This window comes from Eucyclogobius newberryi, unplaced genomic scaffold (genome assembly GCF_026437365.1).
Source record: "Eucyclogobius newberryi isolate DKJ021-1_F unplaced genomic scaffold, fEucNew1.0.hap1 SCAF_6, whole genome shotgun sequence".
Taxonomy (NCBI): Eukaryota; Metazoa; Chordata; class Actinopteri; order Gobiiformes; family Gobiidae; genus Eucyclogobius; species Eucyclogobius newberryi.
In genome coordinates this window covers 347,376-363,207 of record NW_027316278.1, presented here as the reverse complement: position 1 = coordinate 363,207, position 15,832 = coordinate 347,376, and the positions used below count along the sequence as shown (strand labels likewise).

At 44.2% G+C, this 15,832-nt stretch overlaps 2 protein-coding genes across 2 annotated transcripts in view; one reads left to right on the top strand and one right to left on the bottom strand.

Moving 5' to 3' along the window:
- top3b (DNA topoisomerase III beta) overlaps window positions 1–13,077 on the bottom strand; it is a 41,235-nt gene extending 28,158 nt beyond the window's left edge. Inside the window, exon 1 of the mRNA XM_072432921.1 lies at window positions 12,824–13,077. Within this exon, the coding sequence (XP_072289022.1) occupies window positions 12,824–12,893 (70 nt within the window). The 5' untranslated portion in view covers window positions 12,894–13,077. The remainder of the gene's footprint in view (window positions 1–12,823) is intronic.
- LOC140347125 (uncharacterized) lies at window positions 8,020–9,577 on the top strand. The gene is made up of 2 exons (XM_072433461.1): window positions 8,020–8,194; window positions 9,343–9,577. The coding sequence occupies exons 1-2, from the start codon at window positions 8,070–8,072 to the stop codon at window positions 9,569–9,571; spliced, it is 354 nt and encodes a 117-aa protein (XP_072289562.1). The 5' UTR covers window positions 8,020–8,069; the 3' UTR covers window positions 9,572–9,577.
- Window positions 13,078–15,832: the final 2,755 nt, after the last annotated feature.

The window sequence follows — 15,832 nt, the reverse complement described above, 5'->3', positions numbered from 1 at the left end:
TAAAACGACTTTAGAACGACTTTAGAACGACTTTAGAACGACTTTAGAACGACTTTAGAACAGCTTTAGAACAGCTTTAGAACAACTTTAGAACGACTTGAGAACAGCTTTAGAACGACTTTAGAACAACTTTAGAACAGCTTTAGAACGACTTGAGAACAGTTTTAGAAGAGCTTTAAAACGACTTTAGAAAAGCTTTAGAACGACTTGAGAACAGCTTTAGAACGACTTGAGAACAGCTTTAGAACGACTTTAAAACGACTTTAGAACGACTTTAGAACGACTTTAGAACGACTTTAGAACGACTTTAGAACAGCTTTAGAACAGCTTTAGAACAACTTTAGAACGACTTGAGAACAGCTTTAGAACGACTTTAGAACAACTTTAGAACAGCTTTAGAACGACTTGAGAACAGTTTTAGAAGAGCTTTAGAACGACTTAGAACAGCTTTAGAAAGTCTTTAGAACAGCTTTAGAACGACTTGAGAACAGCTTTATAACGACTTTATAACGACTTGAGAACAGCTTAAGAACGACTTTAGAACAGCTTTAGAACGACTTGAGAACAGCTTTAGAACGACTTGAGAACAGCTTTAGAACGACTTGAGAACAGCTTAAGAACGACTTTAGAACAGCTTTAGAACGACTTTAGAACGACTTTAGAACGACTTTAGAACGACTTTAGAACGACTTTAGAACGACTTTAGAACGACTTTAGAACGACTTTAGAACGACTTGAGAACGACTTGAGAACGACTTGAGAACGACTTTAAAACGACTTTAAAACGACTTTAGAAAAGCTTTAGAACGACTTGAGAACAGCTTTAGAACGACTTGAGAACAGCTTTAGAACGACTTTAAAACGACTTTAGAACGACTTTAGAACGACTTTAGAACGACTTTAGAACGACTTTAGAACAGCTTTAGAACAGCTTTAGAACAACTTTAGAACGACTTGAGAACAGCTTTAGAACGACTTTAGAACGACTTTAGAACAGCTTTAGAACGACTTGAGAACAGCTTTAGAAGAGCTTTAGAACGACTTAGAACAGCTTTAGAACGACTTTAGAACAGCTTTAGAAAGTCTTTAGAACAGCTTTAGAACGACTTGAGAACAGCTTTATAACGACTTTATAACGACTTGAGAACAGCTTAAGAACGACTTTAGAACAGCTTTAGAACGACTTGAGAACAGCTTTATAACGACTTGAGAACAGCTTTATAACAACTTGAGAACAGCTTAAGAACGACTTTAAAACGACTTTAGAACGACTTTAGAACAGCTTTAGAACGACTTGAGAACAGCTTTAGAAAGTCTTTAGAACAGCTTTAGAACGACTTGAGAACAGCTTTAGAACGACTTGAGAACAGCTTAAGAACGACTTTAGAACAGCTTTAGAACGACTTTAGAACAGCTTTAGAACGACTTGAGAACGGCTTTAGAACGACTTTAGAACAGCTTTAGAACGACTTTAGAACAGCTTGAGAACAGCTTTAGAACAGCTTTAGAACGACTTTAGAAAGTCTTTAGAAAGTCTTTAGAACAGCTTAAGAACAGCTTTAGAACGACTTTAGAAAGTCTTTAGAACGACTTTAGAAAGTCTTTAGAACAGCTTTAGAACAGCTTTAGAACGACTTGAGAACAGCTTTATAACGAGTTTATAACGACTTGAGAACAGCTTAAGAACGACTTTAGAACGACTTTAGAACAGCTTTAGAACAGCTTTAGAACGACTTTAGAACGACTTTAGACCGACTTTAGAACAGCTTTAGAACGACTTGAGAACAGCTTTATAACGAGTTTATAACGACTTGAGAACAGCTTAAGAACGACTTTAGAACAGCTTTAGAACGACTTGAGAACAGCTTTATAACGACTTGAGAACAGCTTAAGAACGACTTTAGAACGACTTGAGAACAGCTTTAGAACGACTTTAGAACGACTTTAGAACAGCTTTAGAACGACTTGAGAACAGCTTTAGAAGAGCTTTAGAACGACTTAGAACAGCTTTAGAACGACTTTAGAACAGCTTTAGAAAGTCTTTAGAACAGCTTTAGAACGACTTGAGAACAGCTTTATAACGACTTTATAACGACTTGAGAACAGCTTAAGAACGACTTTAGAACAGCTTTAGAACGACTTGAGAACAGCTTTATAACGACTTGAGAACAGCTTTATAACGACTTGAGAACAGCTTAAGAACGACTTTAAAACGACTTTAGAACGACTTTAGAACAGCTTTAGAACGACTTGAGAACAGCTTTAGAAAGTCTTTAGAAGAGCTTTAGAACGACTTGAGAACAGCTTTAGAACGACTTGAGAACAGCTTTAGAACGACTTGAGAACAGCTTAAGAACGACTTTAGAACAGCTTTAGAACGACTTTAGAACAGCTTTAGAACGACTTGAGAACGGCTTTAGAACGACTTTAGAACAGCTTTAGAACGACTTTAGGACAGCTTTAGAACGACGTTAGAACGACTTTAGAACAGCTTGAGAACAGCTTTAGAACAGCTTTAGAACGACTTTAGAAAGTCTTTAGAAAGTCTTTAGAACAGCTTAAGAACAGCTTTAAAACGACTTTAGAAAGTCTTTAGAACGACTTTAGAAAGTCTTTAGAACAGCTTTAGAACAGCTTTAGAACGACTTGAGAACAGCTTTATAACGAGTTTATAACGACTTGAGAACAGCTTAAGAACGACTTTAGAACGACTTTAGAACGACTTTAGAACGACTTTAGAACGACTTTAGAACGACTTTAGAACGACTTTAGAACGACTTTAGAACGACTTTAGAACGACTTGAGAACGACTTGAGAACGACTTGAGAACGACTTTAAAACGACTTTAAAACGACTTTAAAACGACTTTAGAAAAGCTTTAGAACGACTTGAGAACAGCTTTAGAACGACTTGAGAACAGCTTTAGAACGACTTTAAAACGACTTTAGAACGACTTTAGAACGACTTTAGAACGACTTTAGAACAGCTTTAGAACAGCTTTAGAACAACTTTAGAACGACTTGAGAACAGCTTTAGAACGACTTTAGAACGACTTTAGAACAGCTTTAGAACGACTTGAGAACAGCTTTAGAAGAGCTTTAGAACGACTTAGAACAGCTTTAGAACGACTTTAGAACAGCTTTAGAAAGTCTTTAGAACAGCTTTAGAACGACTTGAGAACAGCTTTATAACGACTTTATAACGACTTGAGAACAGCTTAAGAACGACTTTAGAACAGCTTTAGAACGACTTGAGAACAGCTTTATAACGACTTGAGAACAGCTTTATAACGACTTGAGAACAGCTTAAGAACGACTTTAAAACGACTTTAGAACGACTTTAGAACAGCTTTAGAACAGCTTTAGAACGACTTTAGAACGACTTTAGAACGACTTTAGAACAGCTTTAGAACGACTTGAGAACAGCTTTATAACGAGTTTATAACGACTTGAGAACAGCTTAAGAACGACTTTAGAACAGCTTTAGAACGACTTGAGAACAGCTTTATAACGACTTGAGAACAGCTTAAGAACGACTTTAGAACGACTTGAGAACAGCTTTAGAACAACTTTAGAACGACTTGAGAACAGCTTTAGAACGACTTTAGAACGACTTTAGAACAGCTTTAGAACGACTTGAGAACAGCTTTAGAAGAGCTTTAGAACGACTTAGAACAGCTTTAGAACGACTTGAGAACAGCTTTAGAAGAGCTTTAGAACGACTTAGAACAGCTTTAGAACGACTTTAGAACAGCTTTAGAAAGTCTTTAGAACAGCTTTAGAACGACTTGAGAACAGCTTTATAACGACTTTATAACGACTTGAGAACAGCTTAAGAACGACTTTAGAACAGCTTTAGAACGACTTGAGAACAGCTTTATAACGACTTGAGAACAGCTTTATAACGACTTGAGAACAGCTTTATAACGACTTGAGAACAGCTTAAGAACGACTTTAAAACGACTTTAGAACGACTTTAGAACAGCTTTAGAACGACTTGAGAACAGCTTTAGAAAGTCTTTAGAACAGCTTTAGAACGACTTGAGAACAGCTTTAGAACGACTTGAGAACAGCTTTAGAACGACTTGAGAACAGCTTTAGAACGACTTGAGAACAGCTTTAGAACGACTTGAGAACAGCTTAAGAACGACTTTAGAACAGCTTTAGAACGACTTTAGAACAGCTTTAGAACGACTTGAGAACGGCTTTAGAACGACTTTAGAACAGCTTTAGAACGACTTTAGGACAGCTTTAGAACGACGTTAGAACGACTTTAGAACAGCTTGAGAACAGCTTTAGAACAGCTTTAGAACGACTTTAGAAAGTCTTTAGAAAGTCTTTAGAACAGCTTAAGAACAGCTTTAAAACGACTTTAGAAAGTCTTTAGAACGACTTTAGAAAGTCTTTAGAACAGCTTTAGAACAGCTTTAGAACGACTTGAGAACAGCTTTATAACGAGTTTATAACGACTTGAGAACAGCTTAAGAACGACTTTAGAACGACTTTAGAACAGCTTTAGAACGACTTTAGAACGACTTTAGAACGACTTTAGAACAGCTTTAGAACGACTTGAGAACAGCTTTATAACGAGTTTATAACGACTTGAGAACAGCTTAAGAACGACTTTAGAACAGCTTTAGAACGACTTGAGAACAGCTTTATAACGACTTGAGAACAGCTTAAGAACGACTTTAGAACGACTTGAGAACAGCTTTAGAACGACTTGAGAACAGCTTAAGAACGACTTTAGAACAGCTTTAGAACGACTTTAGAACAGCTTTAGAACGACTTTAGAACAGCTTTAGAACGACTTGAGAACGGCTTTAGAACGACTTTAGAACAGCTTTAGAACGACTTAAGAACGACTTTAGGACAGCTTTAGAACGACGTTAGAACGACTTTAGAACAGCTTTAGAACAGCTTGAGAACGACTTTAGAACAGCTTTAGAACAGCTTAAGAACGACTTTAGAACAGCTTTAGAACGACTTTAGAACAGCTTTAGAACGACTTTAGAACAGCTTTAGAACGACTTTAGAACAGCTTTAGAACGACTTGAGAACGGCTTTAGAACGACTTTAGAACAGCTTTAGAACGACTTAAGAACGACTTTAGGACAGCTTTAGAACGACGTTAGAACGACTTTAGAACAGCTTTAGAACAGCTTTAGAACAGCTTTAGAACGACTTTAGAACAACTTTATAACGACTTGAGAACAGCTTTAGAACGACTTGAGAACAGCTTAAGAACGACTTTAGAACAGCTTTAGAACGACTTGAGAACAGCTTTATAACGACTTGAGAACAGCTTAAGAACGACTTTAGAACGACTTGAGAACAGCTTTAGAACGACTTGAGAACAGCTTTAGAACGACTTTAGAACGACTTTAGAACAGCTTTAGAACGACTTGAGAACAGCTTTAGAAGAGCTTTAGAACGACTTAGAACAGCTTTAGAACGACTTTAGAACAGCTTTAGAAAGTCTTTAGAACAGCTTTTGAACGACTTGAGAACAGCTTTATAACGACTTTATAACGACTTGAGAACAGCTTAAGAACGACTTTAGAACAGCTTTAGAACGACTTGAGAACAGCTTTATAACGACTTGAGAACAGCTTTATAACGACTTGAGAACAGCTTTATAACGACTTGAGAACAGCTTAAGAACGACTTTAAAACGACTTTAGAACAGCTTTAGAACGACTTGAGAACAGCTTTAGAAAGTCTTTAGAACAGCTTTAGAACGACTTGAGAACAGCTTTAGAACGACTTGAGAACAGCTTTAGAACGACTTGAGAACAGCTTAAGAACGACTTTAGAACAGCTTTAGAACGACTTTAGAACAGCTTTAGAACGACTTGAGAACGGCTTTAGAACGACTTTAGAACAGCTTTAGAACGACTTTAGGACAGCTTTAGAACGACGTTAGAACGACTTTAGAACAGCTTGAGAACAGCTTTAGAACAGCTTTAGAACGACTTTAGAAAGTCTTTAGAACAGCTTAAGAACAGCTTTAAAACGACTTTAGAAAGTCTTTAGAACGACTTTAGAAAGTCTTTAGAACAGCTTTAGAACAGCTTTAGAACGACTTGAGAACAGCTTTATAACGAGTTTATAACGACTTGAGAACAGCTTAAGAACGACTTTAGAACGACTTTAGAACAGCTTTAGAACGACTTTAGAACGACTTTAGAACGACTTTAGAACAGCTTTAGAACGACTTGAGAACAGCTTTATAACGAGTTTATAACGACTTGAGAACAGCTTAAGAACGACTTTAGAACAGCTTTAGAACGACTTGAGAACAGCTTTATAACGACTTGAGAACAGCTTAAGAACGACTTTAGAACGACTTGAGAACAGCTTTAGAACGACTTGAGAACAGCTTAAGAACGACTTTAGAACAGCTTTAGAACGACTTTAGAACAGCTTTAGAACGACTTTAGAACAGCTTTAGAACGACTTGAGAACGGCTTTAGAACGACTTTAGAACAGCTTTAGAACGACTTAAGAACGACTTTAGGACAGCTTTAGAACGACGTTAGAACGACTTTAGAACAGCTTTAGAACAGCTTGAGAACGACTTTAGAACAGCTTTAGAACAGCTTTAGAACAGCTTTAGAACGACTTTAGAACAACTTTAGAACGACTTTAGAACAGCTTTAGAACGACTTGAGAACAGCTTTAGAAAGTCTTTAGAACAGCTTTAGAACGACTTGAGAACAGCTTTAGAACGACTTGAGAACAGCTTAAGAACGACTTTAGAACAGCTTTAGAACGACTTTAGAACAGCTTTAGAACGACTTGAGAACGGCTTTAGAACGACTTGAGAACGGCTTTAGAACGACTTTAGAACAGCTTTAGAACGACTTTAGGACAGCTTTAGAACGACGTTAGAACGACTTTAGAACAGCTTGAGAACAGCTTTAGAACAGCTTTAGAACAGCTTTAGAACGACTTTAGAAAGTCTTTAGAAAGTCTTTAGAACAGCTTAAGAACAGCTTTAGAACGACTTTAGAAAGTCTTTAGAACGACTTTAGAAAGTCTTTAGAACAGCTTTAGAACAGCTTTAGAACGACTTGAGAACAGCTTTATAACGAGTTTATAACGACTTGAGAACAGCTTAAGAACGACTTTAGAACGACTTTAGAACGACTTTAGAACAGCTTTAGAACGACTTTAGAACAGCTTTAGAACGACTTGAGAACAGCTTTATAACGAGTTTATAACGACTTGAGAACAGCTTAAGAACGACTTTAGAACAGCTTTAGAACGACTTGAGAACAGCTTTATAACGACTTGAGAACAGCTTAAGAACGACTTTAGAACGACTTGAGAACAGCTTTAGAACGACTTGAGAACAGCTTAAGAACGACTTTAGAACAGCTTTAGAACGACTTTAGAACAGCTTTAGAACGACTTTAGAACAGCTTTAGAACGACTTGAGAACGGCTTTAGAACGACTTTAGAACAGCTTTAGAACGACTTAAGAACGACTTTAGGACAGCTTTAGAACGACTTTAGAACGACTTTAGAACAGCTTTAGAACAGCTTGAGAACGACTTTAGAACAGCTTTAGAACAGCTTTAGAACGACTTTAGAACAACTTTAGAACGACTTTAGAACAGCTTTAGAACAGCTTTAGAACAACTTTAGAACGACTTTAGAACGACTTTAGAACAGCTTTAGAACGGCTTTAGAACAACTTTAGAACGACTTTAGAACGACTTTAGAACGACTTTAGAACGACTTTAGAACAGCTTTAGAACGACTTTAGAACGACTTTAGAACAGCTTTAGAACGACTTTAGAAAGTCTTTAGAACAGCTTTAGAACAGCTTTAGAACGACTTTAGAACAGCTTTAGAACAGCTTTAGAACAGCTCTAGAACAGCTTTAGAACAGCTTTAGAACGACTTTAGGACAGCTTTAGAACGACTTTAGAACAGCTTTAGAACGACTTTAGAACGATGGTGTCCTGCTGTGTGCTGGCTGTAGGTGGCGCTGTGCCTCACGTGTCTGTGTTTCAGGTGGTGCTGTTGCTGGTGCTGCTGCTTCTTCCAGCGTCGCTCTCGATGCCGTTTGGGGACCAGTGTGTGGACGAGACCTTCTGCTCGTACAACCTCCAGGACTATTACAGTCACATGGTCAACCTGCCCAGCAGCATCCATGAGCGCAGCATCGCCTCCTGGAGCTACGTGTGAGTAACTGCAGCGCCAACGCCACGTCTCTGTCTTTAGCCTCTGGTCTGGGCCGTGTCTTGGACCCTAAGTGGCCCTGAGAGGATCTGGCTCCCAAAGCGTCTGGCTCTTGGGCTCCAGGTGGACTTTAGCTCAGGGGGAGGAGCTCCACAGCACAGACAGATGATTGGACGAGAGCGAAAGCAGACTCAGGCCCTCACACACGCTAGCTTTAGCCACGCCCCTCACACACGCTAGCTTTAGCCACGCCATCACACACGCTAGCTTTAGCCACGCCCCTCACACACGCTAGCTTTAGCCACGCCCCTCACACACGCTAGCTTTAGCCACGCCCCTCACACACGCTAGCTTTAGCCACGCCCCTCACACACGCTAGCTTTAGCCACGCCCCTCACACACGCTAGCTTTAGACACGCCCCTCACATACGCTAGCTTTGGACACGCAACTCACACACGCTAGCTTTAGACACGCCACTCACACACGCTAGCTTTAGCCACGCCCCTCACACACGCTAGCTTTAGCCACGCCCATCACACACGCTAGCTTTAGCCACGCCCCTCACACACGCTAGCTTTAGCCACGCCCCTCACACACGCTAGCTTTAGCCACGCCCCTCACACACGCTAGCTTTAGACACGCCCCTCACATACGCTAGCTTTGGACACGCAACTCACACACGCTAGCTTTAGACACGCCACTCACACACGCTAGCTTTAGCCACGCCCCTCACACACGCTAGCTTTAGCCACGCCCCTCACACACGCTAGCTTTAGCCACGCCCCTCACACACGCTAGCTTTAGCCACGCCCCTCACACACGCTAGCTTTAGCCACACCCCTCACACACGCAAGCTTTAGCCACGCCCCTCACACACACGCTAGCTTTAGCCACGCCCGTCACACACGCTAGCTTAAGCCACGCCCCTCACACACGCTAGCTTTAGCCACGCAACTCACACACGCTAGCTTTAGCCACGCAACTCAAACACGCTAGCTTTAGCCACGCAACTCACACACACACTGGAATTACTAAACGTATTGTTGTGACTGGCTCAGATCGGCCTCGGGAGTAAAAGTATCAGGAGGATTTAGAGTTGTGTTTGTGTGGATCTGAGCTCACGGTAACAGAGTGTGTCGCCCCCTGCAGGCAGAACATCGACCTGAACCGCGTCCCTCAGGTGATCCATGAGGCGAGCTGCCACACGTCTCACTCGTGTCGCGCTCTGGAGGGAAGCTTCGGCCTGGAGACCATCCCTGTCACGCTCCGAGTGCCCGTGCTCAAGAAGAACCCCGGCTGCTTCCCCTCCGCCGCCTTCTCCATGGACTACGAGCTCATCACCGTGGCCTGTCTGTGCGCCATCTCCAGGAACAACTGAGTACTGCGGCCGACAGCTTCAGGAGGACACGGCTTCAGGAGGACACGGCTTCAGGAGGACACGGCTTCAGGAGGACACGGCTTCAGGAGGACACGGCTTCAGGAGGACACGGCTTCAGGAGGACACGGCTTCAGGAGGACACGGCTTCAGAAGGACACGGCTTCAGGAGGACACTTCACAGTCAGGACGTCAACATTTAGCACAAAAACAGGGAAAGCTAATGGCCGACAGGCTATGCTAACAGCGTCACTACAGACAAGTCAAATTCAAAATGGAATGTCTCATTGCAGAAAGAAAATGGGTTCTTTAAAAAGACTAATTGCAGCTCAGTTTCCTATTAAATGTGAAATATGAAAGCAAATCCAGCAGTTGTATTTCTCAGTTTGCACTGAACAGACCGTAAACACATAAAGATCTTTTATAAAAAAAGTGACGTGAAATCAAATTGTCAAAAAAGAATAAACAATTTCTTATTTTCATCAATAAAACTCTCGATTCAAACATATTCTCTCCATGTTTGAAGCTTCAGCCACAGATTTGCACCATTATTTCATAAATATGTTGAGTATAAATAAATGTTTGACATTGATAAGATGTGTTATTGTTCATCTGCTGTAAGAATGTGGTCCAGCTCTTTATTATTGGTCATAATCATGTGTTTTTGGACCAAACTGACTGTGAAGTGTTTTCAGCCTCAAAGTTTTACAAATAAAAATCAGCACAAAAAGATGTGATTTATTCACTTTAAAGTCGTGACCGTTTCAACTGCATTTACCACAAAATAAAGACTTCATTTTACATTTACTACGTTAGTCCTGCTTTATCTCCATCCTGGAGCCTTTCCACACGGGGCCCGGCCGGGCACAGCCCGAACGAGTGATGTGGGGCCGTCCTCCCGTGGAAAGAATGTGAAGCGTCTGGGATGAGAATCAGCTCCAAAACCGAGGTCATGGTTCTCAACCGGAAAAAGGTTCTCTCCAAGTGGGTGGGTCCTTGTCCTCTCCAGGTGGGAGGGGGGGGTCCTTGTCCTCTCCAGGTGGGAGGGGGGGGTCCTTGTCCTCTCCAGGTGGGTGGGGGGGTCCTTGTCCTCTCCAGGTGGGTGGGGGGGTCCTTGTTCTCTCCAGGTGGGAGGGGGGTCCTTGTCCTCTCCAGGTGGGTGGGGGGTCCTTGTTCTCTCCAGGTGAGTGGGGGGTCCTTGTCCCCTCCAGGTGAGTGGGGGGTCCTTGTCCTCTCCAGGTGGGTGGGGGGTCCTTGTCCTCTCCAGGTGGGTGGGGGGGTCCTTGTTCTCTCCAGGTGGGTGGGGGTTCCTTGTTCTCTCCAGGTGGGTGGGGGGTCCTTGTCCTCTCCAAGTGGGTGGGGGGTTCTTGTTCTCTCTAGGTGGGTGGGGGGTCCTTGTTCTCTCCAGGTGGGTGGGGGGTCCTTGTTCTCTCCAGGTGAGTGGGGGGTCCTTGTCCCCTCCAGGTGAGTGGGGGGTCCTTGTCCTCTCCAGGTGGGTGGGGGGTCCTTGTCCTCTCCAGGTGGGTGGGGGGGTCCTTGTTCTCTCCAGGTGGGTGGGGGCTCCTTGTTCTCTCCAGGTGGGTGGGGGGTCCTTGTCCTCTCCAAGTGGGTGGGGGGTTCTTGTTCTCTCTAGGTGGGTGGGGGGTCCTTGTTCTCTCCAGGTGGGTGGGGGGTCCAGGTGGGTGGGGGGTCCTTGTCCTCTCCAGGTGGGTGGGGTGTCCTTGTCCTCTCCAGGTGGGTGGGGGGTCCTTGTCCTCTCCAGGTGGGTGGGGTGTCCTTGTCCTCTCCAGGTGGGTGGGGGGTCCTTGTCCTCTCCAAGTGGGTGGGGGGTTCTTGTTCTCTCTAGGTGGGTGGGGGGTCCTTGTTCTCTCTAGGTGGGTGGGGGGTCCTTGTTCTCTCCAGGTGGGTGGGGGGTCCTTGTTCTCTCCAGGTGGGTGGGGGGTCCAGGTGGGTGGGGGGTCCTTGTCCTCTCCAGGTGGGTGGGGTGTCCTTGTCCTCTCCAGGTGGGTGGGGGGTCCTTGTTCTCTCCAGGTGGGTGGGGGGTCCTTGCCCCAAGTGGAGGAGTTCAAGTATCTTGGGGTCTTGAAGGAGCGTGTGATTGACAGTTGGACTGAGTCCAAAGACAAAGCTCTGGATTTATCGGTCACTCCGCGTTCAGACCTCACCTATGGTCATGAGCTTTAATGACCCAAAGGGCAAGATCGAGGATATAAGCGGTCAAAATGAGTTTCCTCCGCCGGGTGACTGGGCGCTCCCTTAGAGATAGGGGGAGGAGCTCAGTCACACGGGGGGAGCTTGGAGTAGAGCCGCTGCTCCTCCTGGGCTCCTCCCTGGGGAGGTGTTTCAGGCATGTCCCACCGGGAAGAGGCCCCGGGGGAAGACCCAGGACACGCTGGAGGGACTATGTCCCTCGGCTGGCCTGGAAACGCCTTGGGAGCCCCCCAGAGGAGCTGGAGGAAGTGTCTGGGGAGAAGGGAGTTTGGGAGTCCCTGCTTAGACTGCTGCCCCCGCGACCCGGCCCCGGAGAAGAGGAGGAAGATGGAGACCTGCTTTATTTCAACCTTCAATAGCAGATTTATTGGTATATAAGGTTGAAATCAAGCAGTCCAGTTATGGTCCAGTTTAGGTCCAGTTATGGTCCAGTGTTAGGTCCAGTGTTAGGTCCAGTGTTAGGTCCAGTGTTAGGTCCAGTGTTAGGTCCAGTTATGGTCCAGTTATGGTCCAGTGTTAGGTCCAGTGTTAGGTCCAGTGTTAGGTCCAGTGTTAGGTCCAGTGTTAGGTCCAGTGTTAGGTCCAGTGTTAGGTCCAGTTATGGGCCAGTTATGGGCCAGTTTAGGTCCAGTTATGGTCCAGTTTAGGTCCAGTTATGGTCCAGTTATGGTCCAGTTTAGGTCCAGTTTAGGTCCAGTTATGGTCCAGTTTAGGTCCAGTTTAGGTCCAGTTATGGTCCAGTTATGGTCCAGTTATGGTCCAGTTATGGTGTAGTGTTAGGTCCAGTTACGGTCCAGTTATGGTCCAGTTTAGGTCCAGTTATGGTCCAGTGTTAGACCAGTTATAGTCCTGGTCACACACTGTAAAAACTCACATTCCACATTTCAGAACTTAAACTACTACAAAATTAAACTGAACAGAAACACAAACATGTTTCACATGAGACACTGACGTGTACAAACTTCTGAACAGACATTTCTTGGTCAGAGCTGCAAACAATGTATAAAAGAGTTCTGACCTTCAGAGAATCAAGACTTTTCTCACCTTTGGACAGTATTTTGGCGATGGACTGCGCCAGAGACGGCTTCTCCGCGACCATCAACACCGATTTCATCCTGATAAAAATACTGATTACGCCTTAAATAGTCTTTGATATCAGTTTATAACCCGTATATAACATCAGAACAGCGCGTGTACACGGCTTTAAACGGGTGTAAATGAGATTAAATACAGTTCAAATCCAGTTTAAAACTCGCGTTTGTGCTGTTTTGTTGTGGAGCTCCGGGCGCCGCCATCTTCTTCTTCTTCTTCGTCTTGTGCTTGAGGCAGAGTCACGCCTTCTGCTGTGTGCCCGCCCTCTGCAGGTTGTTTCTGGTACTACAGCTGTGGATCAGAGCTTCAGATGAAGTTCTGTGTCGTAATCTATCTGGAAACTGTGAGCATTTCCGGACAAAGGAGAGTCTTTAAACGTCCCATAACATGGAAAATCGACTTTTCAGAGCTTTTAACCTTCTTACATTGCTATTTGTGCTTCATATATGTCCCAGAGTGTTTTTTTGATTGATTTCCGCAGTTTTTAGCTTTATTACAGACTATCTCCTTTCCGCAAATCTCCAAACTGACGGGGGGTGGCTACAAGACCGCGTCATAACCACAGGCACGCGTCATCATCCCCCCTTCCCCCTCTCCACCCCCCTCACCCTCCCGTCTGAACCCTACAGACAGTCCTTTCCTATGAACCCTACAGACAGTCCTTTCCTATGAACCCTACAGACAGTCCTTTCCTATGAACCCTACAGAAAGTCCTTTCCTATGAACCCTACAGACAGTCCTATCCTATGAACCCTACAGACAGTCCTATCCTATGAACCCTACAGACAGTCCTTGAACTCTACAGACAGTCCTATCCTATGAACCCTACAGACAGTCCTTTCCTATGAACCCTACAGACAGTCCTTGAACTCTACAGACAGTCCTTTCCTATGAACCCTACAGACAGTCCTTTCCTATGAACCCTACAGACAGTCCTTTCCTATGAACCCTACAGACAGTCCTTTCCTATGAACCCTACAGACAGTCCTATCCTATGAACCCTACAGACAGTCCTTTCCTATGAACCCTACAGACAGTCCTATCCTATGAACCCTACAGACAGTCCTATTCTATGAATTCTACAGACAGTCCTTTCCTATGAACCCTACAGACAGTCCTATCCTATGAACCCTACAGACAGTCCTTTCCTATGAACTCTACAGACAGTCCTTTCCTATGAACTCTACAGACAGTCCTATCCTATGAACCCTACAGACAGTCCTATCCTATGAACCCTACAGACAGTCCTTTCCTATGAACCCTACAGACAGTCCTTTCCTATGAACCCTACAGACAGTCCTATCCTATGAACCCTACAGACAGTTCTTTCCTATGAACTCTACAGACAGTCCTATCCTATGAACCCTACAGACAGTCCTATCCTATGAACCCTACATATCATCCAAACAGAGCTCTTCGCTCTCAGAATGCCGGCCTTCTGGTGGTGCCAAGAGTCTCTAAAAGTACTGTAGGAGGTAGAGCGTTTAGCTACCAAGCTCCTGTGTTATGGAATCAGCTCCCGACCCATGTTAAATATGCTGACACAGTCTCTTCATTTAAGTCCAGGCTTAAAACGTTCCTCTTCGAAATCGCTTATGGTCAGAGTAGTTAGGAACAGAAACATAAACCCACAGCTTCAGCTACGCTGCCCTAGGAGTAACTATGCTGGGGGAAGTATGACAGCTTGAGCACTATCCTCTTCTTCTTCTGACTACTTATGCTATCAAACAATATTTATTTTTTGATTCCACTTGCAAACTGTTCACCGCCTTCTTTTCTTTCTCTCACTCCTGAGGACCTGTGGACCCAGATGTCCCTGTCCTGGTGAAGTGGTCCCTGCCCTGTGTGGACGGTCCCTCATCTGCCTGAAGAGTGGCTCCAGTTCGCCTCAGTCGGTCCCTCATCTGCCTGAAGAGTGGGTCCAGCTCGCCTCCGACGGTCCCTCTTCTGCCTGAAGAGTGGGTCCAGCTCGACTCAGACGGTCCCTCTTCTGCCTGAAGAGTGGGTCCAGCTCGACTCCGACGGTCCCTCTTCTGCCTGAAGAGTGGGTCCAGCTCGACTCAGACGGTCCCTCTTCTGCCTGAAGAGTGGCTCCAGCTCCAGTCTCCCTCGTGTCCGTCTGTCCGTCTGTGAGAGTCAGATCTCTCCTTCACTGGAACTCCTCCAGGTTTCTACGCTTTTTTCCCAAAGAGGTTTTTTTGTAGTTTTTCCTGGCCGAGAAGGAGAGTCTAAGGACAGAGGACCCTGGGACATCGTCCCTCGCCACCACAGACATTGTCTGACTTCATCGCCACCACAGACATTGTTGATTCATTTCTCCCTGTGGCCCTCAGAGGCAACTGTTGTTGTGATTTTGGGCCTTACAAAAATAAATTGATTTGATTTGTTTTGATACAGACAGTCCTATCCTATGAACCCTACAGACAGTTCTTTCCTATGAACCCTACAGACAGTCCTTTCCTATGAACCCTACAGACAGTCCTTTCCTATGAACCCTACAGACAGTCCTATCCTATGAACCCTACAGACAGTCCTATCCTATGAACCCTACAGACAGTCCTTTCCTATGAACCCTACAGACAGTCCTATCCTATGGAGTGTTTGGGGGGGAGTGTGACATCTTATTCAGAGGTCAGAGGTCAGAGGTCACTCGGAGATGTTTTCACACATAATCAAGTCCTGACTCTAAATGGCTGATAGAGTCTGGACAGTGTAATCACTGACTCGTATTCACATGTTTCATCTGACCCTTTTATCTGACCCTTTCATCTGACCCTTTCATCTGACCCTTTCATCTGACCCAAAACAACACTGAGGGTTCCAGGTGTCATGACCTGTTTTCCACAACAGCCTTTCATTTTAAAATGTACAAATTGAAATGTGGCTTTGATTTTAATTTAAATTTGGAGGGATTTTGCAGCGTCTTAAGTCCTGTGGTCAATGTCTTAAGTCCTGTGGGCA